This window comes from Podarcis melisellensis, assembly GCF_964234715.1.
Source record: "Podarcis melisellensis genome assembly, chromosome: 1".
In the NCBI taxonomy this organism is placed as follows: Eukaryota; Metazoa; Chordata; class Lepidosauria; order Squamata; family Lacertidae; genus Podarcis; species Podarcis melisellensis.
The window spans coordinates 43,996,649-44,023,142 of NC_138528.1; the positions used below are offsets into that span (position 1 = coordinate 43,996,649).

The 26,494-nt window shown below is 41.9% G+C and overlaps 1 protein-coding gene across 1 annotated transcript in view; it reads right to left on the reverse strand.

Moving 5' to 3' along the window:
• The window catches only part of LOC309377922 (cytosolic phospholipase A2 epsilon-like), a 35,515-nt gene extending 18,852 nt beyond the window's left edge, over positions 1-16,663 (reverse strand). Inside the window, exons 1-8 of the mRNA XM_081925612.1 lie at positions 16,571-16,663; positions 16,105-16,206; positions 8,763-8,852; positions 6,315-6,387; positions 3,919-4,055; positions 2,097-2,228; positions 529-566; positions 227-269 (exon numbers count right to left, since the gene is read on the reverse strand). Of these exons, the coding sequence (XP_081781738.1) occupies positions 227-269; positions 529-566; positions 2,097-2,228; positions 3,919-4,055; positions 6,315-6,387; positions 8,763-8,852; positions 16,105-16,206; positions 16,571-16,597 (642 nt within the window). The 5' untranslated portion in view covers positions 16,598-16,663. The remainder of the gene's footprint in view (positions 1-226; positions 270-528; positions 567-2,096; positions 2,229-3,918; positions 4,056-6,314; positions 6,388-8,762; positions 8,853-16,104; positions 16,207-16,570) is intronic.
• Positions 16,664-26,494: the final 9,831 nt, after the last annotated feature.

A 26,494-nucleotide genomic window follows, 5' to 3' on the forward strand; every position in this document is an offset into this window, starting at 1 on the left:
TGGAACTCAAACAGCTGTCTGAGAGCAAAAGGGAGGTCATCACACAGGTCAGCAAATGTGTTGCCCTCGCACGACATCCAAAATTGGTGCCCACTTCACTCTGCCTAGTGGTAGGATTGGTCGTCCTGGGCAAGGAGCTATTTGCTTATTTATTTCAAACACCCACCTTTCCATATAAAACTTCAGAAATAAGAGGTATAATAGGTATGAATACAAAAGAACGTACCACCAGTACTCCATTTGTAGCAAGGCTTTCAGGCAAATCTGGCCTGATTAAAAGAAAGAAAAGTTTGGATCCATTATTTGGCAATAGAACTGCATTGTAAGATTTGGAAAATTTTGAAGTACAGCTGTGCTTCAGCTCATGTATTGTTTCATAAAGTGTGAATTTGGTAGACTTGCCTTTAAATGCAAACTGAGCCAAATACCCACCCTTTTCCCCTACTAGGGTAAAGTGCCCATTACGATGCATGTATTAATTTCATCTACACTTCATAAATTAAACTGGTCATCTCAGGTGTTACTCACATCTGTTCCAAAGTGAACTCCACTTCCAGCACCTCATCCTTCAGACATTGGAAAAGGAAACGTAAAGAAAGGAAAGGAAAGGTTCAAAATAATAACATTGAAAAATATACTTCTGAACTCATGCTGTTCTACTTGGCTGGGAGCTCCTTCACAAGCAACTCTTTCCTCTAAGATATTCCTTCCCCTTTGAAAATTGTATGTGTATCCTGTTACATTGGCAACAAATATCTATTTCAATGTGCTTAGGTATGTTCCTGCCGCTGAGAGCCTTGCCTGCCTCCTTCCATCTGGGCTCCGTTTTTGTTTTTGTTTTTTAAATTGCTTTTATTTTTTATCTGTCATTTTAAATTGTAATTGATATTAATGCTGCATTCTTAGTTTTAGATTTTATGATTTATGTGGAAATTGTTTTCCATTTGGTTGTGTACTTTTTGATGTGTTTTATTTATTGCTTATGACTTTTGTTACGTTGGTAATTATGTAAATCTTATCATGTTGTCAGCCGCCTTGAGCATTGTTTTATCTATGGAAAGGCGGCATACAAATAAAATGATGATGGTGGTGGTGATGTTCCATTCATGCAGCAAAGCAGAATCCTGTATTCCTCTATAATGCACCAGAACATATTTTGTACACAACAGGTAAGGTGAGTAAATGTGCCACTCCAGGGATGTTCTAGCTGGCTCCCTTACATAATTCATATGGGAAAACACAAGAATCCTAAACCCCAATAAACTCAATAGTCCAAAAATTGAGGCATATGATAAAGACATAAGAAATTCAATCACATTTTACATATGTTTAAATAATTTCCATATATACTTTTTTGTTGAATAATTCCAAGAAGCTACATGAAGGCGTGACCTCATACATATGCAAATTTGTCAAACTGGCATGCCTAGTTGGTTTCGAATTGAAAATTTCTATGAGTAACTGATATATTTGCCTATACAGTGGTACCTCAGGTTACATACGCTTCAGGTTACATACTCCGCTAACCCAGAAATAGTGCTTCGGGTTAAGAACTTTGCTTCAGGTTGAGAACAGAAATCGTGCTCCGGCGGCGCAGCAGCAGCAGGAGGCCCCATTAGGTAAAGTGGTGCTTCAGGTTAAGAACAGTTTCAGGTTAAGAACGGACCTCCAGAATGAATTAAGTTCTTAACCCGAGGTACCACTGTATGCATTGCTGTGAACCCAAAGTTGGGTTTTCCAACCAATCTCTAAAACAAGGCACAAAACTACTTTAAAAAGCCTTTAAGATAATGATGCCCACAATAAGCCATTTTTAAACCACTCTGACAAATATCACAGAATGAATTACAGAGGAGAACAGAAACAACAGACATGTGTAAACTATACAAACTATAGACATGTACAATATATATAATGAAAAGATAAAAAGTCTGGAAAATTACTCTGCATGGCAGGTGTTAAATGGGAACACTGAAAGAATGAGAAACAATAGTATACACTGAACTAATTAACTATAAATTACAGGATATTTTAAAGAAGCCCATATTAGTCTGCATCCTATCCTCCCAAACTGTACATGTAATTTTGTCTCTCACCTGTTGATTCAGTTCAAAATGCCTGCAGACTGTTTCACCATGCTGGAGCTGAGCTATATCAAAAAGAACTGTGCAAAGCTGGTCATCCCTGAAGGGAGTATCTTCATCGCATACTTTCAGTTCTAGTACATTCTAGGGAATAGGGAAAATTAGAGAGAGGGAGTAAAAGAGAGGGAGTAAAATAATTGGTTGCTTTAGGCACAGGAGGAACATTTAATGGTAACATGACTCACAACCCTGCTAAAACATACGACAGATACTCAACCATCACTTAACTACTTTAAAAAGCTCACTGTGTCCCTGTGTAGGAGGAATCTTCCCAAATCCATTCCAAGAGAGCAGCACCTAGATCTTCAAAACAAAACCTTAGACTGAATATCTTTTGCTTCATGTTTACATTGATTAAACTAATTAGAACTCTGCTCCAGCTGAAAGTGATACTGGAAACGTCAGAAATTACACATCACTGTTGTAATTATTATTGCTATATATTTATTTATACCCCGCCTTTTTCCATGACAGGAATTCAAGACAGCTTACAGATGAAATAGAAACAGCTAAAAACATAGGGGAGGGAAACAATAATTTAAGAACAATTAAAAATTTATATAATTTAAACTATATATAAGTATAAAAGATCCAGTGCTTTTTTTTTCTTTAAAAAATGTTTAGGGGTACTCTCATTTTCCTATTCATATTGAAATACTGCCTCTCAATGAGGCCAAACGTAAATTCACAAAATGTTTAGGGGTATGCATACCCCTACATCCCCCAGAAAAAAAGCACAGAAAAGATCTATTCAAAAATATGCAGATAATTACAATAAAAACATCACAGCACGAACCCTTTCATTAAAAGCAGTCAATTCCCAAAAAGCCTGCAGGAAGTCAACAAGGAGGGAACCAGTCTAAATTTTTCTAAGGAGGGATCTCCAAAATCTGGGAGCAGCCACCAAGAAGGCCCTCTCTCACATAATAATAAAAAATAATAATTTTATTATTTATACCCTGCCCATCCTGCTAGGTTTCCCCAGCCACTCTGGGTGGCTTACAGCATATATAAAACATAATAAAATATCAAACATTAAAAACTTCCCTAAACAGGGCTGCCTTCAGATGTTTTCTAAAAGTTATATAGTTCTTTATTTCCTTGACATCTAAAGAGTGGGCATTCCACAGGGAGCATGTCTGTGAGGGTTACAGGACCAAGAGAAGGGCTTGCCCCGAAGATCACATAACCCAGGCAGGTTCATATGACGGAATATGGTGTTTCAAATAGCTGGGACCCAAGCCGTATAGAGCTTTATAGGTCATAACCATCACTTCAAATTGTGCCTGGAACGAACTGGTACCCAGTGGAGCTATTGTGAAAAATGAGTTGTATGCTCCCTGTAATTAGACTTTAGAGCTGTCCCAGGAGATTATATAGAAATCTGATCTAAGAGAGACTAATGAAAATTATGAAACTTGTTTAGATCTGTGGTGACTTTTTCACTATATACTTCGAACCACACTCAGGCCTCCTTCATATGCAGACCATATGTGGGAGCTGTTCCCACATGACACATCGCTGCAGTTAACAAGATAACTTAGGTAAGGACAGTCACTGGGTACCATATGTTAATCTAATAGATACAAACATGATTTTATTGTGATACTCTTTCATAAGTCCTCCAGCCCTTCTGGCTTAGCTGACTTAGTGATAACAGAATTAACCCTCTAGTTACATACTAAATGATTTCTGCTGTTGTACTTATCAACATGGTAGGTGTTTTTTTTTTCTTTTTACTAAAATCAATAAAAACAACCAGTGAAAACCTCACCTTCACCATATTCTGGATTCTAAAATAGAAGGTTTCATTCCAGACTGGATCGCTACTATTTGAGATGGCTTTCGTCCGGGTATTACCATAGGAAGCTGTCGGTAACCTCAAACTTATGTAACAATCACTTGGACTTACTGCATGTTTTAAAAACAACAACAACAACCAGTTAAAACCAATTACAATGTATTCTCACCTCACCTTCACCATACTCTAGATTCTAAAAGAGAAGGTTTCATTCCAGGCTGGATTACTGCTATTTGAGATGTTTTTCATCTGGCCATTAGCAAATGATGTTAGGAAAACATTCTTTACGAAACAGATAAAAGTTCCTGGAAGCTTTAAAGAGGGTTCCAGAACTTTTCTTTAGTGTGTAGGAATGGCACTCTAGGCTTGATTGGTGTCAGCTGGAGGTGCAAATAAAGGGAGGAAATTGCAGGCTGCAATTTCCGCACAAGGAAAGCACATACACACACTGTCAGGACGCAGACTGACAAAAAGTTTAGAAGTAAGACAATGTGTGCTGCTGATACTGTGAGTTTTGCTGTGTCAGCATTGTTAATTACTAGACTGAGATTATACCATGATGGAGAGATAAACAAAGAATGTAGATAGGTTGTATATAATAGTAACAGAAATGCTTGTGCAACCAGTCAAGCAATAAAGAAGCTCTTGACTGAATTGAGTACAGTGGTACCTCGGGATGCGAACGGGATCCGTTCCGGAGCCGCGTTCGCATCCTGAACGCAACGTAAGCTGCAACAGTGCGTCTGCGTGTGCACGTGCACAGGTCGCGTTTTACCGCTTCCGCACATGCGTGTGACGTCATTTTGAGCGCATGCACAAGCGGCAAAACCTGGAAGTAACGCGCTCCCTGTTGCCGCGGAGCGCAACTCAAACGCGTTCAACCTGAAGCACATTCAACCCGAGGTATGACTGTACTTACATAACAACCAATTTGTCTTTCTATGTATTTGTTTTGGGGGGTTTTCAAGTCATTTAGTCTCAAAAAGACAGATACGCTCTTATTTTACAAAGTGCTATATCTAGAAATATAGTGTCCTCTATCAATTAAAACATGGTTGGTGTACCTGTGTCCTCCACCCCAGATGTTAAAAGGCAGAGGAAGAACGCCAGGCAGGCCACAATTTATCCCACCCCCCGGGAGCGGGTCCAAGTGCTGCTCATTGCTCAGTTGGGCCCACTCCCCAGGGAACAACTGTCCTAAGACTGATGGCATTGGCCAATTGCCAGCAGGGCAATCCATCCAGCCATTGGTTGGATCACTGTGGTCTGGCCGCAACACCGCCCACCATAGAAGGTGAGTGGATTCATTGAACTCCAACTCCCATCAGCCCCAGCCAGCATGCTCAGTGGTCAGGAATGGTGGGAGTTAAGCCCTAGCTAGATCTAGAGGGCCACACCCTAGCCACCTGTGAATTAAAAGAAGGTTGTTGTCCTAACATACACCTTGTAATTTGGATCTTGTAATTTGGATCTTGTAATCTCATGTTCACGGTATTAGGATCAAGATATCAAATAAGTCAGTCCTATTAATCATTTTCCTATCTAAATCCTGTTGAATAACAGGCTGCTCTTCTGGCAAATAATTAATTACAGGATTATGTTCTTTTGAAATGATACTATGACTACAGATAACATGGGAAACCATGTTATCTGTGTATCTGAAGAAGTGTGCATGCACACGAAAGCTCATACCAAGAACTAACTTAGTTGGTCTTTAAGGTGCTACTGGAAGGATTTTTTTTTTTTTTTTTTTTGACTATGGGAAACCTTGTTAGTGGCTATTGCAATTGGTGTTCTAAATGCTATATTTCATAATGCAAAGAGTAGCATCTGCCTTTTCCTTCTCAACAGACAGCATAGGCAGGCAAGGAATTTTGGGAGGAATTCCACGTTGTTGTGCTGTGTTATGGCAGCACAAGTATTTCTGCTTCCCACACAAAGCAATCTCCTCTCTTCTCCCCCTGCACACTGTTTAGGGGTTCTTCTGACCTTTCAGAGCCAATTTTGGGGGGCCTGGGGGGTGCATGGTGGAAGGAGATGGGGGAAAGCCCTGTTGTGCAAAGGTGACTTATTGCACTGTCTCCTGCTAGCACATCTGTCTAACTGAATTTGGCCAAGCAACACCAACATGTCAACAGAGCTTACAGTGCTAATGACTACTGTGGCTTCCATTAAACAGTAACAACATAAAATGAATGAAAATATTCATTAAATGTTTTTCACTAAATAAATTTATTTAAATATCATTACATACATAAACATTTAAAGTCAATATTTAAAAAGGATCTTAATATTAAATCAATCCATATTTATATGCCAGCATTTTGTGAGACAGATTTATAGCTACTTAGGATCTGCCAGATACTCACACACATCTGCTCGCTGGAGATTTCTAATTCTTATAACACGTACAGAGAGCAAACAAAAGGGAGGTACCTGTACCTGAAAGGCAAAGTGGAGAAAGGAGAAATATATAAGGAACACTTAAAGTGAATCCTTTATCTGGGCAACGCTCAAGACAGTTCACCATGAAGAAGAAGAAAAAGTAATAGATATCACAAGAGCACAGTAGTAAAAGATAAAATAGGTAAAGGTAAAGGACCCCCGACAGTTAAGTCCAGTCGCAGACGACTCTGAGGTTGCAGCGCTCATCTCGCTTTACTGGCTGAGGGAGCCGACATTTGTCCACAGACAATTTTTCCGGGTCATGTGGCCAGCATGACTAAGCGGCTTCTGGTGAAACCAGAGCAGTGCACAGAAACACCGTTTACCTTCCCACCAGAGCGGTACCTATTCATCTACTTGCACTTGACATGCTTAAAGAGGACACATATTGAGGTGAGACCTGGAAAACCGACCCCCTGTGTTGTGGGTGGGTATGATTGGTAAGCCACAACACCCGATTGGTAGGTCCCTCGAAACTGGGTGCAATCTGGCCAATGGGACGCAGTCCAAACGGTTCAAGGGACCTATTTATGCCCATGCACGTGACCCAGAGCTTCCTCTTTTGGCGCGTGCATTCGGAACACCTGCCCACCTCTCCCTACTTTTAGGGGTTTTTACTTGACCTTGCTATGCCGTCGTGTGTTGTCTGTCATTGGAACAGGGGCATGGCAGGAATTTTCCCCACTTGGCTGATTGGCTGTTGCCATTTCGGTTTCGCCTGCTGCATAGCAAATTGTCACAACTTGTAAGGTTGCGGATAGGCTCTGGTTCAGGTGATAGGGATGGGAGAACACTCTCGCCATCCCTATGTATTCCGTTAAAGGAATCCAGGGACTCAATGGTTTGGTCAACCCCTGAGAGGGGGTTGTGCCCGTGCCTGAGTCCAGAGGGACATTTGGGTGGTGGAGTTAGCCTGTTCCCGGCTTTCCGCTTATCCAGGTGTTCACCCTTGGCTGACCTATGCTGGAACCTTGGGTCAGCGCTACCTGCATGGCAGGGAGCTAGTCGAACCAGAGCCTATGCAACCAGTCACTTTCTGTAATCAATAAAGTTGTGGCCTAAATTATGCCAAAAAACCAAACCAAAATTTTGAGTCATGTGTGAATTTATTTAGGGGAAAGGTTTCTGGGTCTGAACACGCAAATGCAACGAAACAAAAACACAGCACACTGTGGGTTTTGTGGTGTTTTTTTAAACCAACTCATTGCCATTTGCGTTGTACCTATCCTTTGTTCATAAGAACAATTCTAATAATTGCCAAAGATAGCCTCTATTTGTTTTAACCTTTATTGATAACCTCCAGCTGTATTCCAGCCTTGTGTACAGGTCCTGTTCCCCCCCCCCCCACCATAAGTGCCATGACACACCTGCCAAGTGTCCCGTTGTAAGTGGGATGGCCCCACTTTTTAGAAGGCACCCTGGGTTCTGCTTTCATCTTGGGGTGCCCCGGTTTCATGCAGCAGGCAAGGGGGCAAGGGTGAGTGGGGCATATGGCAGGCAGAGATGGCAAGCAGTGAGGGTGAGGGGGTGGGGTGGGGAGGGCTGGTTGAAAGGGCAAGGCTGGGAGGCAGCGAGTGGGTGGGAAATGTCCTGGGTTTTTGTTAGGGAAAAATGGGAGGGTATGCCATGATACTAGCCCCAGCAGGAAACCATTAATTAAAATTTTAAAAGAAAAAATTAGAGAACATAAATCTCACCCATTTCCTCCCAAGTGGGCATTAATGTAACATAACGCAGGGTTCATCAATTAAAATGTTTCATCAATTAAAATGAAAACTCCTATACATTTTCAGCATGGAATAACTGAGATCACTGGTCTCTACATACAATAGAAGGAACCCGAATGGATATCTTTTACTAAGTTTTTCTGCTTCCTGAGCTTAGTCACGTAGCAGGTGAAGCAAACTGCATAGTGCTCAGATTCCAATGTTTTTAAACCAGTGACTTCACTCTTGCATTTGTTAAGGCTTCCCAGCCTTGTGCAATGTAAAATGTTACCACAGGCATCATTTGCATAATTGTTTTGTATGCATCAGATACATCTTTCATTCAACACCACACACAAAGGATTCCTACAAGTAGCTGATTGATTATGTTCTACAACTTCCTGCTTAAAAGTTACAACCTTTCCTACCCAACCCACATGCAATATTCATGATATGATCAATCTACAGAGCATGCATATGCCTGTTTTAATTGTCCTTCCCAAGCTGTTTTCCCTCTAAGAAAATTAACATGTGTTTTCCCTTACAGTGTTTATAACTACAATGCAAAGAGAAGGAGCACAGGGAAGAAATCTGGGACTGAAAATTATAGTAGTTATAATTCTACCCAAAAATCCACACCCGGATCCACTCAAGAATTACACTGACGTTCATTGAAGCTGCATCACAAACATGGCTCACCATCTTGTTGGGTTCAGCAAAGATGCCATATTTGCTCTCATCTTCCATGATTGTGACCTGAAAAGTTCCCAAGCAATGCAAAAAAAGAGAGTGTCATTTTGTTGTTCTTTGAATGCTGAACTACATATGTTTTTATTACTCCCACTTCTTGAAGTCGTTCAGCTTGTCCAGGGCCAGCCTTGGTGTCAATTTATAATTGGATGCCAGTTTAATCAACAGGTGATCATGTACCTAATGAAAGAACTGCCCTTAAGCTTGGTCAACACAACTTGCAAGTCACAAAGCTGTACACATCCCATCAGCTAGTATGATGTTCCACTGGAGCCACAACCAACACCCTGTTTTTACTGTCTGTCTGGCATTTACATTAATAAATTTATTTATTTATATCACTACAGTTACTCCCCATCCTGTTGCCTACATCTGCACATTAGCAGAATCATATCCCATCATATTTTCCTCAGCTTTATTAGCCACATCCATTCCCCAATGCTTAAATCTATGCTGGACGGAGTCCCACATCTTTTCACTAGTCGTTCTTTTCGAAATGCTACCCTGTCGCTCAGAATTTTTTTAAAAAAATAATATTTATTAACAGTTTAAAGATTACAAAAAGAAGAAAAAAAATTAAACAAGACAATACGATACATTACAAAAGCAAAAACACTACATAGAACATTGAATTAACAAAACAAAACAAAACAATTAAAAACACATCCAATAATTTCAATATCTTATCTTTCATTCACTTGTTTCAGCGACCTCCTCACACCTCCCTTTTTGTATTGCACTTCAGTTAACTGTTTCAGCAATTCCTTTCCATCTTCCTCTGTTTTCTGTCCTGTAATTTATCTTAACATATTCTAACCTTATTTTTCCCTTTAATGCTTTAACAATCTATTTGTACTTAGTTCCTTATAACATTTCTGCTAAAGCCATATAACTTCATTCCAATATTTTTCTAACATTCATTGATTTTACAGTATTTCTGTAAATAGTCTTTAAACTTTTTCCAGTCTTCTTCCACCAAATCTTCTCCCTGGTCTCGGATTCTGCCAGTCATTTCCGCCAGTTCCATATAGTCCATCAACTTCATCTGCCATTCTTCCCGGGTGGGTAAATCTTGTGTCTTCCAATACTTCGCAATGAGTATTCTTGCTGCTGTTGTTGCATACATAAAAAAAGTTCTGTCCTTCTTTGGCACCAATTGGCCGACCATGCCCAGGAGAAAGGCCTCTGGTTTCTTCAGGAAGGTATATTTGAATACCTTTTTCATTTCATTATAAATCATCTCCCAGAATGTCTTAATCCTTGGGCATTTCCACCAAAGGTGAAAGAATGTACCTTCAGTCTCACCTATAAATCATTTTCATTAAATTCTCTCTTAGGGCATTACATGCCGTAAATTTCATACCTGTGGTCCATAACTGTTCCCAGTCAGCCATCATAATGTTATGGCCAACATCTTGTGCCCATTTAATCATAGCAGATTTCACCGTTTCATCCTGAGTGTTCCATTTCAACAGCAAGTTATACATTATTGACAAATTCTTAATTTTGGGATCTAACAATTCTGCTTCAAATTTTGATTTTTCCACCTGGAAGCCAACTTTTTTGTCCAAGTTATATACCTCCATTATTTGGTAGTAATGGAGCCAATCTCGCACTCTATTTTTTAATTTTTCAAAACTCTGCAGTTTTATGCTGTCTCCATCTTGTTCCAGAATTTCCCAATAATTCGGCCATTTGGCCTCCATATTGAGTTTTTTCTGTGCCTTCGCTTCCATTGGTGACAACCATCTTGGGGTTTTCTTTTCTAACAAATCCTTATATCTTATCCAAACATTAAACAGTGCCTGTCGCTCAGAAATTTGAGCCCCCATCTCTTTAAAACTCATTAACTTGAACACAGGCACTTGCTCTTCCTTCTGAAATTGCAGGTTCTGAGCTTGTGTCCATTGCCTGTTTAAAAGGAACATGCAGTCCACACTTTGGGAATGGTTCTTGGCTGTATAAGGTACTCACTCAGCAGGGATCATGAATTGATCTGCGTCTTTGAAGAGTACAATATGTTGGTCTTTATTACTTAAGCTGTTCGTATTATGAATAGCTGGACATTAGTAACCATTTAAGTGTGAACTTATTTGTCAGGGAACTGCCATCGGAACGAGAGGAGGAGGCGAGGCTCCCCGACGATGCTGGAGAGGGGCCAAGCAGGGAGGGAGGCAGGTCTCCTGTTGGGGAGGGAAATCAGCGCAACACCAGGGATGGAGGGGGGCCAACGGGGGAAGCAGAGAACAGGCTCAGAGACTCTTCACTGGACACCAGTGGGGAGAGCACAGGTCCTCCGCTACCCACTCCCTCCCTGCGCAGAAGACTTCCGCGCAGGGAGAGTAGGGGGAGACTGGGCGTCAAACAACTTTTATGTTGGAAAAGGTTTAAGAAACGCCCACTGTCGGATTCTGCCAGCGACTGAATAGCCACGAAGTGAAGGGCTGTCCAGCCAGGAAAGGTTTAACCAGGCCACCTAGCCAGGAGTGGTGGCAACTTACGCACGAGCAACCCCATATAACCATTACATTATTGTACTACATAATTACATTGTGAAGGTAATTTTGATTTGTACTTGTCCTAGGCTGGGTTCTTACATTATGTTTTACATTATTTTTATTCATTAAAAAGCTCCAAAGTTGAAAATGCTTGAAACAAGCAAAACAAAATCCATTCCATTTTCTGGAATGCTTTTTCAGCACCTAGAAACATTATTGACTACTTTCGAAGCTGGTTAGCAACATTCACAATCCTTATTACTTTCTTCTCATGTAGCTTTTCTGATGTCAAGCAACTTGTGTGACTTCCTTATTAAGTTCCTTGGTGGTAAGTATCCTATAACTGTTTTTCAGTAAAGAAATGAAAAGGGAGGTACTTTTGCAATTAAATAAGAAGTCTAAAAACCATATTTTCTGCGAAAATGAGACAAGGTCTGGCTTGCTGTGTCATCCGAACCAGGGCTCATGATTTGTTTTCCCAGAGAGCCAGAGTGGTGTAGTGGTTAAGAGCAGTGGACTCGTAATCTAGGGAACCGGGTTCAATTCCCTGCTCCTCCACACGCAGCTGCTGGGTGACCTTGGGCTAGTCATACTTCTCTGAAGTCTCTCAGCCCCACTCACCCCACAGAGTGTTTGTTGTGGGGGAGGAAGGGAAAAGGAGAATGTTAGCTGCTTTGAAACTCCTTTGGGTAATGATAAAGCGGAGTATCAAATCCAAACTCTTCTTCTTCCCCAGACAAACCACAAACGGAAAGACAATAACAAACATTAGTTTCCCCTTGTGGTTTGTGTGGTGAGAAACAAACTACGACCCTGAGCTAGGACAACAGAACAAGCCAAACCATGCCAAGTGCCCTGGCACTGCAGCAACAGCAGGAGCAGAATGAAGCTCCTACAATTTCAGTGGCATACAGTACATGCAGCACATTGACATTGCACCATAGGTTATTTGAAAAAGGTGGTGAGTACTGTCAAAACTTATTAAACCAACCCTTATTACACCAATAAAAGCCCTATCTGTCACTAAACAGCACTTGCAATTCCAGATTCTGGTGGTTTTACACTTGTAAGATCACATCCAGCAAGAGGAAGAATCTACACACAGATATCCAGATATGTGTATAAATCTTGCAGAAGCAATAAATGAATCAAAAACTCATATAAGCATGGAACTAGGGATGGGAAAATATGTCCATTTCACTTTTTCAGCTTTTCCAATCTTCAGAGCTTCACATTTCCACATCAGTTTGAGGGGGTTTTTAAGTCCCCTCTAAGATTCTTTCCCATTCTAGTGCTAATTTCTCCTAATATACACAGTTTATACGCAATTTTGTACACATTTTTGCATATATTTCCTCCTAATATAACGCCTTTTTGCATGTTGCTTTTACAGATATATGCATTATTATGTATACTTTTATCTTAGCAAATGCATTTTTTACATATTGCTTGGGTGAAGAAATGCATTGCAAAATTCAGATTACTGTGAATTTCGAAGGTTGGCACTGTTAGGTTTCTGTTTGTGCCACTGGTGCAGTGCTTGGAGTCACAGAACTCTGTTTACATTCCAGGGATTCCAGACTGTTGGAAGTCTCACAGGAGACGGGAGACGGATGTTTATATTACTGGTTTCCTGCTCCTTTGTTCCGGTTGCCTCTCTGCTTTCACAGAGAGAGGATGTTTTTTTCTTTTCTGTCTGCATAGTTAGAAATAAAACTCTTTGCAATGTAGCTCATATTTCTCATCCTTCCCTGCATGCTGGATACTCTGCGTAATGGGGGAACATGCCTGGAGCCTCATCAAAGGCTCAGGTCGTTAATCACGTCGGAGGACTCGACCGGAGGAGGAGCTCGGTCGAACGCACGAACACGGTCATGTTACGCTTAACAAAAGTTCCCTGATATCTCTCTTCTCCCATTCTTTTCATCTAAAGATACCCCAAGCTATGACAAAGTATTTATTTCTCTCTAAACCATTTTATTATGCTCTTTGTATGCTGAATTACATGTGTTTTATTAACCCCAGTTCATTAAGTCATTCAGCTTGTTCTGCCTATTTTCCCAGTCCTCTGTGTCAATTTACAGTTGGCTATCAGCTTATTCAACACTCCGTCTGTTCCCCAGGTAACTAATAAAAAAAAAACTGCTCTTAAGCTGAGTTAACACAACCTGCAGGCCACAAAGTTGGATACAACCCACCAGATAGATCTAATGGCCCACTAGGGTTACAGTTAATGCCCTGTCTAGCAATTACACTGCTATGGTTACTCCCCAGTCCATTGTCACCCTAACGTATTGCCTACATTATTATTATTATTATTATTATTATTATTATTATTATTATTATTAACAATAATAATAATAATTTCATTTCTATACTGCTTTATATTTTTAATTTTAAAAAATCTTAAAGCAGTTTACAACCTATGTTAAAACATCAAATAAAACAATCTGGGATAAAACATCACTGAAGAAAGTCCAGCATACATTTGAAGCAACATGATTAACAGGAAGCTAAAATACCATTTCAAAATATTTCAGAATGAAACATTACAGAAGAGGTCAACTAAAGAATGTTGTTAACACAGCAGAGTTAACAACAACCACTTTATCTTAAACATCTCAAAAGAAAAGAGCTTAGTTAGCTGCATTCATTATTCAGTGCTTAAACCTATGCTGTGTCGTGCCCTGCATCTTTTCCTGCTCATTCCTTTTGAAGTGCTATCCTATCACTCACAATGTTGGGCCCATCTCTTTAAAACACAAGTCCCTATTTGGACAATATGTGGCTGCCACGTACAATGATTCAACTTTTTTTAAAATCTATGAACAGTTTTTGTTCATGTTTTCTTAAACAAAGATTTGTCATGTCTTCATTCCTACTGTACTCAGGTATCATGGGTGATATCTACCCAAGGAGTATCCAGTTTGCATTTTGATGTTAACTCCCAGCCATAATTAGCAGTCCCATACCAAATCCTATGCCACAAACACATTATCTGGGCTCAGTAATGGAGATACCATCTAAGTATGCAAAGATGCCAGCAAACAACATTAGTCTAAAGTGTACACTTGTATCGAGTAACTGCTGTAACAGAAATCGTATGGAAACGTTGTGAAGAAAATTGGTCATGAAAGTAATTTTGGCACGAGCATTTCTACATGGGCTGAATTCTTTCTGCAGTTACCATGTGACCCAAATTTTAGCCTTTGTTTGATGTTCAAACAAGTTGACATAGTTGGCATCCATCTGTCTTAAGAGACAATGGAGTGCGCTTCTGGGGGTGAAGTCAAAGCACTATGTTAGCAGGATAGAACCTTTGGTGCGGGACATGTCATGCTCCTTCTGGGATAGTTTGTCCACCTTTTGTCCGCACCCTGCACTCAGCTGTCACCTATGGCTCCTAGAATCTGTCACCAAGTGACAGTGGCCACACCCCAGGAAAAAAACAGGTCAGCTGCATTACAGCAACATAATTTGAAAGAGGAATTGCTGTACAGCTGTTTCCCCCATTCAGTGATTTTGGCAAAGAAAAGATCAGAGCATTAGGCCTACCAAGAGGGTTTTTGCATATGACCTGAAACTAATTTCAGAGCAAAGTCTGGTGAAGCCCTAACAAAGTTTCATATCAGTAAGAATTCTAGAGCACCTTCTAGACCATTCAAAACTGTAATATTGAACCCACCAGTGTGCGGTGAATTGTTTCATAGGAAAACAGTTAGGGGCAGAGGTGCCAGCTTGTGAGGGCAATGGGCGGTGACATCACGATGTCCCTGACGTTGTGCGTGTGAGCATCACAGCTCCCTAAGCCAGACAGAAGCTTCCTGGACACTGGAAAGGAGATGTCAGGGCTCTGACAGGATGCTGGAGCCCTGCTGCCTCCTTCCTAAAGCCAGGTGGGTTTTGGGAAGGTGGCAGGAGGGCTCTTGGACCATTTAGGCGATTAGCCTAGTCCCCCTAGTCAACTGACTGCACACCACTGACACCCACTGCCCCTATCTCCCCAACTTCCATACACTGAGTGGGCCTGCAGACACCACCAATCCCACACATGTACAACTTGTATGCTGATAGCTCTCTCTTCATGAGAGAGGACCTAACTTTTTGCAAGGTTCCCAAGCACACAGACGTATGAAGGTACTTTATACCAAATTAAATAATTGGTCCATCTAGTTCATTATCATCCGCACTAACAGACACCAGCTTTCACTTTAAAAAAAAAAACATAAAAACAAACCTTTTTAAAAGGTTTGAAAAGCACTTAGCAATAAGTCTCAAGGAGAAATTGGAAATGTTGAGGATAAAAATGGCTTACAGCTTCTCTGCACTTTGCCTTGACTACAGATCTTCTATTAAGTTCCCTTTCGGCAATATGAGCCACTAGTTTTACAGTCACAGAGGGTAGAGGTCATGGGAGCACTGTGTAGCTTTGCCATCAGTGGTATCACAGGCATGTTCCACTATGAGTTTGTGTAACACACACAGCATTTATTCCATAGGTGGTCCCGCTAGAAAGGGAGGAGATCATACTTCTTACAACAATATACTTATGATATGTAGGTAGAAACTAGATTCCTCAAAACAATGGGCAACACGCCAAATTACTTGCACTATAATATTCCTGAGGGATATTAGGTAATATATTGTTAGCTGAAGTACTGACCCCTCAAAACTGTATGTTATACTCACATATAATGATTATATGAAAAGATTCAATCAGGTATAATGACAAAGTTAGGGCATGCAATAAAAACACATACATTGTCTGATACCTGACTTTCAGCCCCATATGAATTTTCAGTTCCAAAAAACTTCCTCTTTGCTTCTCCATTTCCATATGTATTTGTTTTAGTGTTTGGGTCCTAGGAGGCAAAACAGAATCTCAATGGATCTAAGTTACAAACACATTATTTTTAGTTACACTATATTACATACGTGTGGCAGAACCAACATAGAAAGATTTGTAACGTAGGCACAGCAATTCTACAGTGATTCTGCACTGAGATGCCTGCCTGCCAGATACCATCCTTGTTTGCAGTATGTAGGTTCTGACATATTTGAAAAAGAATACCCTTCAAGCATGAAATCTGTTGGTTACCAGTCTGTGAGATGCAAAATTGATAAAAGTATACAATTAGGTATACTTTGCTTACTGAGTTTGCAGTCACAATAATTATTATTTTGTTTGTCTCAACCAAGACAATAAAGCTAATGTTGAAGACTTACCAGAAGAATATTGGCTGGTGAACCCATATAAATCTCGGATGTGTACACTGCAGGTGGTGCTTTGACCTCAGAGTCCAAAACTGAGAAGGATCCTTGAAGAGACTTTGAGCCAGTTAAGGAAGATGAACAAGTGTATAAAAAGTGACTCAGAGCTACACCCCTCTCTTCCTTAACAAATTTCAGGAAGTCTCCTCCTACATTCCACTCTCTATCCAGGCAAATCTGTCAGGTTATTTGCTTATGGAACAATTACCCTGTACAATCCTTAGCATGCCTCCTCCAGACTGCCAGTTCTTTCCAGGAGGGATTTATGTGCACATCAGAATTTTAGATTTGCACAATTAAAGTGAGTGAAAGTGCCCTGTCACCCCAGCACACCAGATCCACTTTAAACAAAACAAAAAAACAACCTGCTGTTTTGCTGTATGGAAAGTGAGGGGAAAATAATTTTTCAGGTTTTGAGACTTTGCTACAATGCATAAACTCTGTTATTAATTAGGTGAGTTTTATCCTGTTTTGGAATGTGAAAGTAGGGGATGTTATAAAGCCATACTCCACACACACAAAGTATTTTTCTTTGTAATAATATTTTTTAAAAAGAAAAAGAAAGTGAGGGGGGAATCGACTGAAAAGTGTGGAATAAATATATGATTAACAAGAAGACATGTAAAATACACCATAAGCAAATCAGAATGAATGCTTGTTGTCATATAGCCAACCACCCTGTGAAATAATCAGAACAGATGCTCAATAAAACCCAGACATTAGTCACCATGTAAACTTTGTACAAGCAAATTGGAATTACCTCTAAAAAGGTCTAAACAGGCCATCTAGAAAAGTCCTTAGATAATCAAGGATATCATGCTCAAAACTTGCACATTTTCAAAAAAGAAAAACCTGAATATTTGATGACTTGGAGATGAACCATGATAGCATGAAACAAATCTGTTTCCTGTTAAAATTCTGATTTGTGAAACAGCCCCAGGGTTACCACCAACCTTATTGGACAGGGCTCTTAATCCAGTAAAATTTGCAAGCATGAATAAGGCATGTAGAGGAGAGATATGCAACCAGCTGGGCTTTCGGTTAGAAGCAGAAAGGAAGAGAGTATTAGCGGGGCTGGGAGTGAAAATTCCTTCAGCCATAGCCCTCACTGGGTCGAATCTCTCCTATCTACAACTCAGTTATGGATAAGGTTGATCTGGCATATATAACCAAGACCTCGGTGGGTGAGCAGCAAGGAGTTAGTATTCCTCAGCTGGTACGCTAAGGTACTTGGTCCAGCATCAAGAAAGATTTGAAAGCCTTGCCATGGACCATAGGAATTTGATCTCTCTCTCCCCCCCCCCCTTGCTTCCTGTCCAGATGGGTACGTGTCTAGAGTGTTTGCACCTTGTGCTGAGCCAATGGATTCTGTTGTCATACCATCCTTCCCTTTGTCCAACATCCCGAGCATACGGAGCTGGTCTTGGACATGATATTGAGCACCCCCAGGCTATCGATACTGGGGGACGTTGATGTTCACACTATAAGGCCATTAATTCTGGGGCAGATCAGAACATTATGGCTACTATTACAACTACAGGGATGTCTCAACATGTCATCGGTCCAACACGTGTAGCATGGACATGCATTAGGACCTTGTTTTCTCATCGGGACAGGAAATGGGTGATCTAAGAATGTACAAGTGGGAGCTTAGACACACCCCTTTGTTCTGACCTTTGACATCTGACATGTGTGTTGCCAGGGCTCACCCTTTTGCTGTGAGTTTAACCTGTTTTCACTGTTTTAGATTGCTGGGACCTGCCAGTAAAAGGTGGGTAATAAATAAAATGAAATAACAACCACAACCACTTGAGCTCCTGTTTGTCCTTTGGCAAGCTGGGTTCACTGACAGCATTCTCCACTGGAATTGGCTTCACTAAGGAGTTCACCACTGAGAAATCCCAATGCAGCCAAGAGGGCCTGCTGCCAGGGCAGATCAGTTAAAAAAAACTCCACTATTGCTCATCTGTTACCACCAGGCAGGTGATAAACCAAAGAGGGTGGGGTGAAAAGTCAGTCAAGTGGACCATCTGCGGGTGAATTTCTAAGCATGGCAGCACTCATATCCATTTCAAAATAGATACTATACTATTATTCAATCATTCACCTCTAATGCAATTTAGATGCTCTTTGATTAAGCCATTGGGTGTGACTAATTCGGGGAATTCTTGCCTGGATATGTGTGTGCGCTACTAATTCTGCAGTGACATGAATAACTGGTGTGCCAAGTCTAGTATCACAAAAGAGGATGCATCGTATAGCTCTGGTTTCCATTGTTGCTTCATTAAGAACACGAAAGCACCGCTCATATACGGTGTGTTTGAGGTATCCTACATTCCTGGATTCCTAAGCATTCGTGAATCACCACGGCAATTAAGGGTATCTAAAAAGAAATCAGTATGTTGCCCGTAGCGCTCTTCTGAACTTGGACCACAGAAACTGGATTCCTACCAGCTCTTGACTTGTCTGAATAAAATATACAAATTCTAAATGTTGAAATCACGAGGGCATGTGTTTCTTTAAAATTTGTGAAGGTACAAAGAGTCTCCTTTTTATGACACCACTAGGAATCAATGGTGGGAAGATCATTTGGAGAGATTGCACTTCTTCTGATTCAAACAGGTTTTAAATAAATTAATACGAGCATGCATACAATCAGTAGTTGTTGCTTTTTACTGAACAGCATGGAAATTGGGGTGGAGTTTTTTTATGAATGAAAGGAATATCCCAGGGAGTCTAGAATTAATATATTTTATTCACACTGACAGCCAGAATTGTTCCTCTGCTGTATTTTCCTACAGGGGAAAAAAACAATTTTTAATAAATGCACTGCTGCATACAATTAATTAGCAATACAATGAGTAGTTGCAATACTAGCCAAAGTGTGAACTTTGTAAATTGTTATCACTTGATTTATTTTTATTTTTAAGGCAACTGTTCCTAGGAAGTATGCATGCATGTATAACTGATATACCTACGGGACCGCCTCTCCTGGTATGCCCCACGGAGGACCTTAAGGTCCATATATAGCAACACCCTAGAAGTCCCGGGCCCTAAGGAAGTTAGATTAGCCTCAACCAGTGCCAGGGCATTTTCAACTCTGGCTCCGGCCTGGTGGAATGCTCTGCCTCATGAGACCAGGGCCTTGCGGGATCTGATTTATTTCCGCAGGGGCTGTAAGACAGAGTTGTTCCACCTGGCCTTTGGCTTAGAATCAGTTTGATTCGCTCCCCCTCTTTCTTTTTCCTTTCTCCTCCTGTGAAGAGGCTGCATCCTAATGTTTTAATATTGTATCTTAATCTTTTAAATTGTATTTTAATCAACTTGTTTTTATTATTGGTTGTTAGCCGCCCTGAGCCCGGTCTTGGCTGGGGAGGGTGGGGTATAAATAATTTATTATTATTATTATTAAGACATAGCTTTCACAGCCTTCTGAAATAAGCTATCCATTGCCCTTTTGTTTTATTTAAATAATGTTAGAAAGTTTGTGCTTTATTATACAGTGGTGCCCCGCAAGACGAACGCCTCGCAAGACGAAAAACCCGCTAGACAAAAGGGTTTTCCGTTTTGGAGGCGCTTCGCAAAACGAATTTCCCTATGGGCTTGCTTCGCAAGAAGAAAGCCCATAGGGAAATCTCTGGGGACCTCTTTTAAATGCTAGCGGTGGGGAGCAAAGCCTTCCCCCCCCCCCTCCGGCCTTCAGAAGAGGTCCAGGAAGGCCGGCGGGGGCCGAAAGGCTTTGCTCCCCACCGCCAGCATTTTAAAAGCAGTCCGGGATAGCAGGGAAGCGCTTCCCCCCTGCCTGCCTTTTTTGTCCCCCCTGCCTGCCTTCCCGGGGGCTTTTAAATCGCCCCGGGACTGTCCCGGGGCGATTTAAAAGCCTTCGGACGGCTTTTGAAGGCAGGCGGGGGGGAGCAAAGACTTTTGCCCCCCACCAGCCTTCAGAAGAGGTCCAAGACATCTTCCGAAGGCGGGCGGGGGGCAAAAGTCTTTGTCCCCCCTGCCTGCCTTCCTGGGGGCTTTTAAATCGCCCCGGGACTGTCCCGGGGCGATTTAAAAGCCTCCGGACGGCTTTTGAAGGCTTTTGAGGAGCAAAGACTTTTGCCCCCCGCCCGCCTTCAGAAGAGGTCCTGGACCTCTTCTAAAGGCTGGCGGGGGGCAAAAGTCTTTGCTCCCCCCTGCCTGCCTTCCGGGAGAGCGGAGAAACGCAGTGCTGCGTTTCTCTGCTCTCCCGGGAAGGCAGGCGGGGGGGAAGCAAAGACTTTCGCCCCCTGCCGGCCTTCAGAAGAGGTCGGAGGACAGACTGTCCCCGGACCTGGTCTGAAGGCGGTTTCCATAGGAACGCATTAATTGATTTTTAATGCATTCCTATGGGAAACCGTGCTTCGCAAGACGAAAAACTCGCAAGACGAAAAGACTTGCGGAACGAATTAATTTCGTCTTGCGAGGCACCACTATACAGTATTTACAAACACCCTGATAAAAATAATTTCCAACTAAATCTTTGACTCTGCTTCATTAGAACATCTAAACTGCACTAAGTGTACTTTGTAGATTTTCTTTTCCTATTCAAATATTTTAAATGGAATATTTTTTGCAATCGGGGAAAACACCGAGATATTTATACAACTCATAAAATTCACCCAGTGTATGTTTTAGTTTTAATTATTCAATTATGTTAAGCAAACATACTCAATCAGAATCAAGCTGATATGCTGTATCGGAATATTTGCTGGCAAGACATTCTAGAAAACCCATCTCAATATTTCATGAAGGATTGTTGTTGTTGTTGTTGTTTAGTCGTTTAGTCGTGTCTGACTTTTTGTGACCCCATGGACCAGAGCACGCCAGGCACTCCTGTCTTCCACTGCCTCCCACAGTTTAGTCAAACGTCATGAATGATATCATGGTCAATGGTATCAAAAGCCGCTAAGAGATCCAGCAGAACCAGGAAACAGCTTTCACCTCTGTCCCTAGCCTGCTGGAGATTGCCAACTAGTGCAACCAAGGCAGTTTCAGTCCCAGTGATACCTGAGTGTCATTACCTGGGACCCAGGTGAATGTCATGACCTAAGACCCACTAGAGTCAACACAGCAGGCAGGCATTTCTGAGCATACATTGCTCTCATACATTGCTTTCACAGCACTAATGTTTCTGTTTTGAGTCAGTCTCTACTGAGACTTACAGTCCAAGTGGCTAGCAGGACACCAAGCAGAGGTTGTGCTGATTAGGGATGCAAGAAATCTGACAAGTTCCTTCAGGCTAGCTAGAAGGTGAGGTACAAAATAACCCTATACTGACATGCTCTCACCCTCTGTCACAGAGCATGTTTCTAATGCACAAGTGACCTCAGCCTGCTAAGTGCAGAGCCTGCAGAAACATGTTCCCAGGCACCACCACAATGTATCTGTGCCATTGCCTAGATAAGCAGAGATTTTTCATGCACCTCAACCTGTCTTTTTGCTAATAAGCAGGGCCTCGCCTATCAGCTTCACATACCAGAATGGCGAAGTGGCATTGAAGAGACTAGAAGCTCCAAACTGACCGCTTCCTGTAACAGACTACCAAAACGTAGCATTTTGCACAAGATAGAAGAATAGCGAATTTATAAAGTTTGTTGCCATGGTACAGCTGGTAGACAGGAGTGTGTGTTTTGTAAACCAATTAGAAGTGAACATGAGGAGTCCACGAACTGTCCATGTGTTGTTATCCAATCATGTTGCTGAAAGGGATCGTTCACGAGTTAACCATGTAAAGAGAATGTTCTAAAAGCGTCTTGAGTTTTGTATTTCGAGTCCAGAATTGGGAGAATTCCTCTGGATCGTTTATTCTTGCTGCAGTCGGCAATAAATATGAACTCTTTCCACAATGCTACTGTCTTTATTTGGCTAAGAGGACCGACGTATTTCCAGACCCCCTTTGTAGGGTAACACCATGATGTTATTTTCACTAATGTATTGCACTGATATGCAAACTTTACCCCAGTATGTGTATTCACATGGTCAGAGAGCTGCATCAAAATACTTGTTTGCGTCTCAAGGCCCCAAGACCCACCCCCAAAATAAATACACACGGACACTTACATTAGTTTAAGTTTTGGAGCAAATTTTGGCCATAAGGGAGCAAGGTCAATGAGGACCAACCTAAGCTCACCTCGGGGTTCCTGTGGTCCTAGCATGGCCCTAGCCCCTCAAGCGGACTTCGGACGAAATCCAGGACCCCCAGATTCCTTTAACAGAATACTCAGTTCCTGGAGGGGCAGGTGATGGCTGCACCATTTTTAAAGCCCCTGGGATCATGCCACCTACTGGCTATTGGCTAAAACCACCTGGCGTGATCCCAGGGGAATGGCCAGGACTTCCTCTCCTTTCCCCACCACCACCACCATTTTAACCCTGCCAGGTGAGCTCTTGGGTCCCGAGCACCACCAGGACCCTCTGTTATGAGGATCCCATATCTCACAGCGAAGAAAATAACCAAGTTAACAGAAGATTGTATTCTACTGAAGCAATGATTGCACTTAAGGGCATAATCCTCTGAGAAGCAATGTTTATTACCCTGCTGAAATGAATGGGTGTTATGTAAAAATAACACAGTGCATGCAGTGGATTTCAATGATGTTTGTCTACAGGACTTCCCAGTGTCTTTAGGTTTAACACAGTTGTTATGAATATATGATTCGGGATAAGGTGGTTGGGCATTTCTGTTTACACAAAGTTGCTCCAATCTAGAAATCTACAAACTCAGCAGAATATATGGGGTGACAAGCCACAAAAAAAAGATCAAAGAGAGATGACAGAGAGTGGCAGGACTGAGTGTTCCACACACAACATTTCAGGATGAGGGTCCCCTGCATTTGGCTGCTGCATTTGGAATATTCCCATGCAACAGTTTATTGGGTGTTGTTACAAGTTATTGAGGACGGAGTCAGTCTGGATGCATCCCTTCCAAATTTTTCGTCCCTTCCAAATCTGATTTTGTGTATGTGAAGTTAGAATCTATGAGGGGAAATATGCCAAACTGGTCAGACTAGTCTCTTTGAAGAGAAGAAAAGGAGGAGTTTGGATTTGATATCCCACTTTATCACTACCCTAAGGAGTCTCAAAGCGACTAACATTCTCCTTTCCCTTCCTCCCTCACAACAAACACTCTGTGAGGTGAGTGGGGCTGAGAGACTTCATAGAAGTGTGACTAGCCCAAGGTCACCCAGCAGCTGCAGGTGGAGGAGTGGAGACGCGAATCCTGTTCACCAGATTACGAGTCTACCGCTCTTAACCACTACACCACACTGGCTCTCTTTGTAAGGTAATGGACATAGCTGGCAAGTTAAGTGCTCTCATCAGCACCACAAAGACTGAGCTAGGTTGCCATAGTGGCAACTAAGTGATGGTGCTTTTCAGGAAGAGGGTATGCATTCTCTAAGCCCCCCTCACCCAGCTGGAGGCCACATCATCCTAAAATAGGGAACAGTAGGCCAAGGGGGAATTTGTGTGGCAGAGTTTTGGCTGATGCTGGAAGCTGGAGACACATAGGCTTGCATGCCTCTGTGCTGAACTCAAAATGGTGGCATGGGACTCTCCTGGAAAACTAATGGTATATATGTGTAAATAAAACCATGTACCCTAAAGACCCCATCGTCCCCATTGACCTTCATTCCAAGAAAACCGAACCCTGGGAAAGCATAGGAGTCTCTTCCCACTCGGAAATTGGGGTGTGCAAAACAATATGTAGCCGGCTGAATCCCCATGCAGAAAACCACTATCCTGCTACTGTTTGAAGGTGTGACTACTGCCAGAAACCAGGCCGAGAGCCATCTCAGTAGTGGCACCCACCCTTTAGAACACCCTCCCAACTAATTTCAAACAGATGAACAACTACACAACTTTCAGAAGATATCTGAAGGCAGCCCTGTATCAGGAATTTTAAATGTTTGATGTGTTGCTGCCGTTTTATTATGTTGGAAGCCACTCACGAGTAGCTAGGGCAACCGAGTTTCATGGGCAGGATATAAGTATATAATAATAATAATAATAATAATAATAATAATAATAATAATAATAATAATAATATTTCCAGCCCTATTACTTCAGGCCACTCTAATGTTGCAAGAAGTTTAGGAACAAACCTATTTTACAGGGCTTTCCCCCATTAGAATGTCTGTGGTGGTCACACCAATTACATGAGCTAGAGAGAATAGTGACCTGGTTGCATGGATACTCCTTTCTCATGTAGAAACCATCACAGATCAGCTTCACACACAATCTCAACCTGAATAAGACTCCCACAGGAAACAGGATAACAGCAGGTGTGTTTCTTTAACTGTGGTACATCTGTACATGACAGATTGCAGAAACCCCATTCTTCCCACAGCGTAGGCAATCCGAGGGTGTTGGGGAAGGATTTGAGTGTTCCATTTCCTTTGAAGATCAGGGCCAAAAAAGACATGACATTCATTATGCCATTTGCCATTTATTGAAAGATTTTTCTTATCAAAGAAGATAGAGTGACCCCCTCCCAATCATGGCAGGGCTCCTGGGGTGGTTAGGGGGTGTGGGTGTGAGTGTTTAGACTTTTGTTCATCATCGTTGTCCCAATCTGGATCAGTGGGTAGAGGGGCATTCCCAAAATTTGCTTGGAGAAAAAGCCCCCATTAACTCCAATGGGATTTTTTTATCCCGTGTAAATTAAAGTTGTCAGGGTGGGGAGGGAGGGGGTATGATCCAGATTGGGACCATAGTAGGAGGCAAAGGACTAAAGCACCCTCTCCTTGCTAAGGGGCCATTCCTGATAGGGACCCACACTTACAACTTCTGCAAGTAGAATCCTGCACTCAGAGGCATATCACTTCATTAACAGCCCATGTTGTTTGGCCCTCAGATCATATATTCTGCTTTGTATGTGACAACAGTAAATATTCCTTTAAAGAGGCAGGGCTCCCACTATCAAGTTTGGCTTGGCTTCAAGGAGTGTGGCTGCCACACCCAGAAAGCGTTGAGAATTGGTCCTAACTTACCAGTGCAAGGCTAGCGTCTCGGTTGTTGGTTTTTGATGGACACATTTCAACTATATCACACACTTTAAATTTCCCCTCAAGTCAAAGCTCATGTCACATATAGCTTATGACAACAATCATCATTACCGTAGTACCTCGGGTTAAGAACTTAATTCGTTCTGGAGGTACGTTCTTAACCTGAAACTGTTCTTAACCTGAAGCACCACTTTAGCTAATGGGGCCTCCCGCTGCCACAGTGCCGCTGCTGCGCAATTTCTGTTCTCACCCTGAAGCAAAGTTCTTAACCCGAGGTACTATTTCTGGGTTAGTCTGTAACCTGAAGCGTCTGTAACCTGAGGTACCACTGTACTCAATTTGTTAAGCAAAGAAGTAACCCCAAGTTCTGACACTGGGTGTCTGACTCTACAATATTCCTGATTTTGGCATTTGCTAGTATCTTTTATCCTGGTCTCTCTTCTCCCATCCCTTTCAAATGTCAGGGATGGGGAGCCTGCAAATATCCTGATGTTGCGAGACTAAGACTCCCATAGTCCTTTGCATATGTCCTGCTGGCTGTGGCTGGTGGGAGTCAATCTACATCTCGAGGTCCACAGCCTCCATATACCTGATTTAAGTGCTTGAAGGACAAGTAAAGATAAGAAGCAAGGCATCGCTATTTTTAGATTTCTTACAGTGAAAGTCCTAAGGATGTTAGCTCAGAAGTGAGGCCTGCTGAGTTTAATATGACTTGCTCTCTCTAATAAATGTGTACAGGATAGTAACCTTCTTCTGTTTGGGGGCTGAACTCCATTGACCTGCCAATCCTCCTCCTCTGCAAAGCAAAAGGCTTAATGATCTACTAGAAGGAAGCCATACAAGGAAGCAG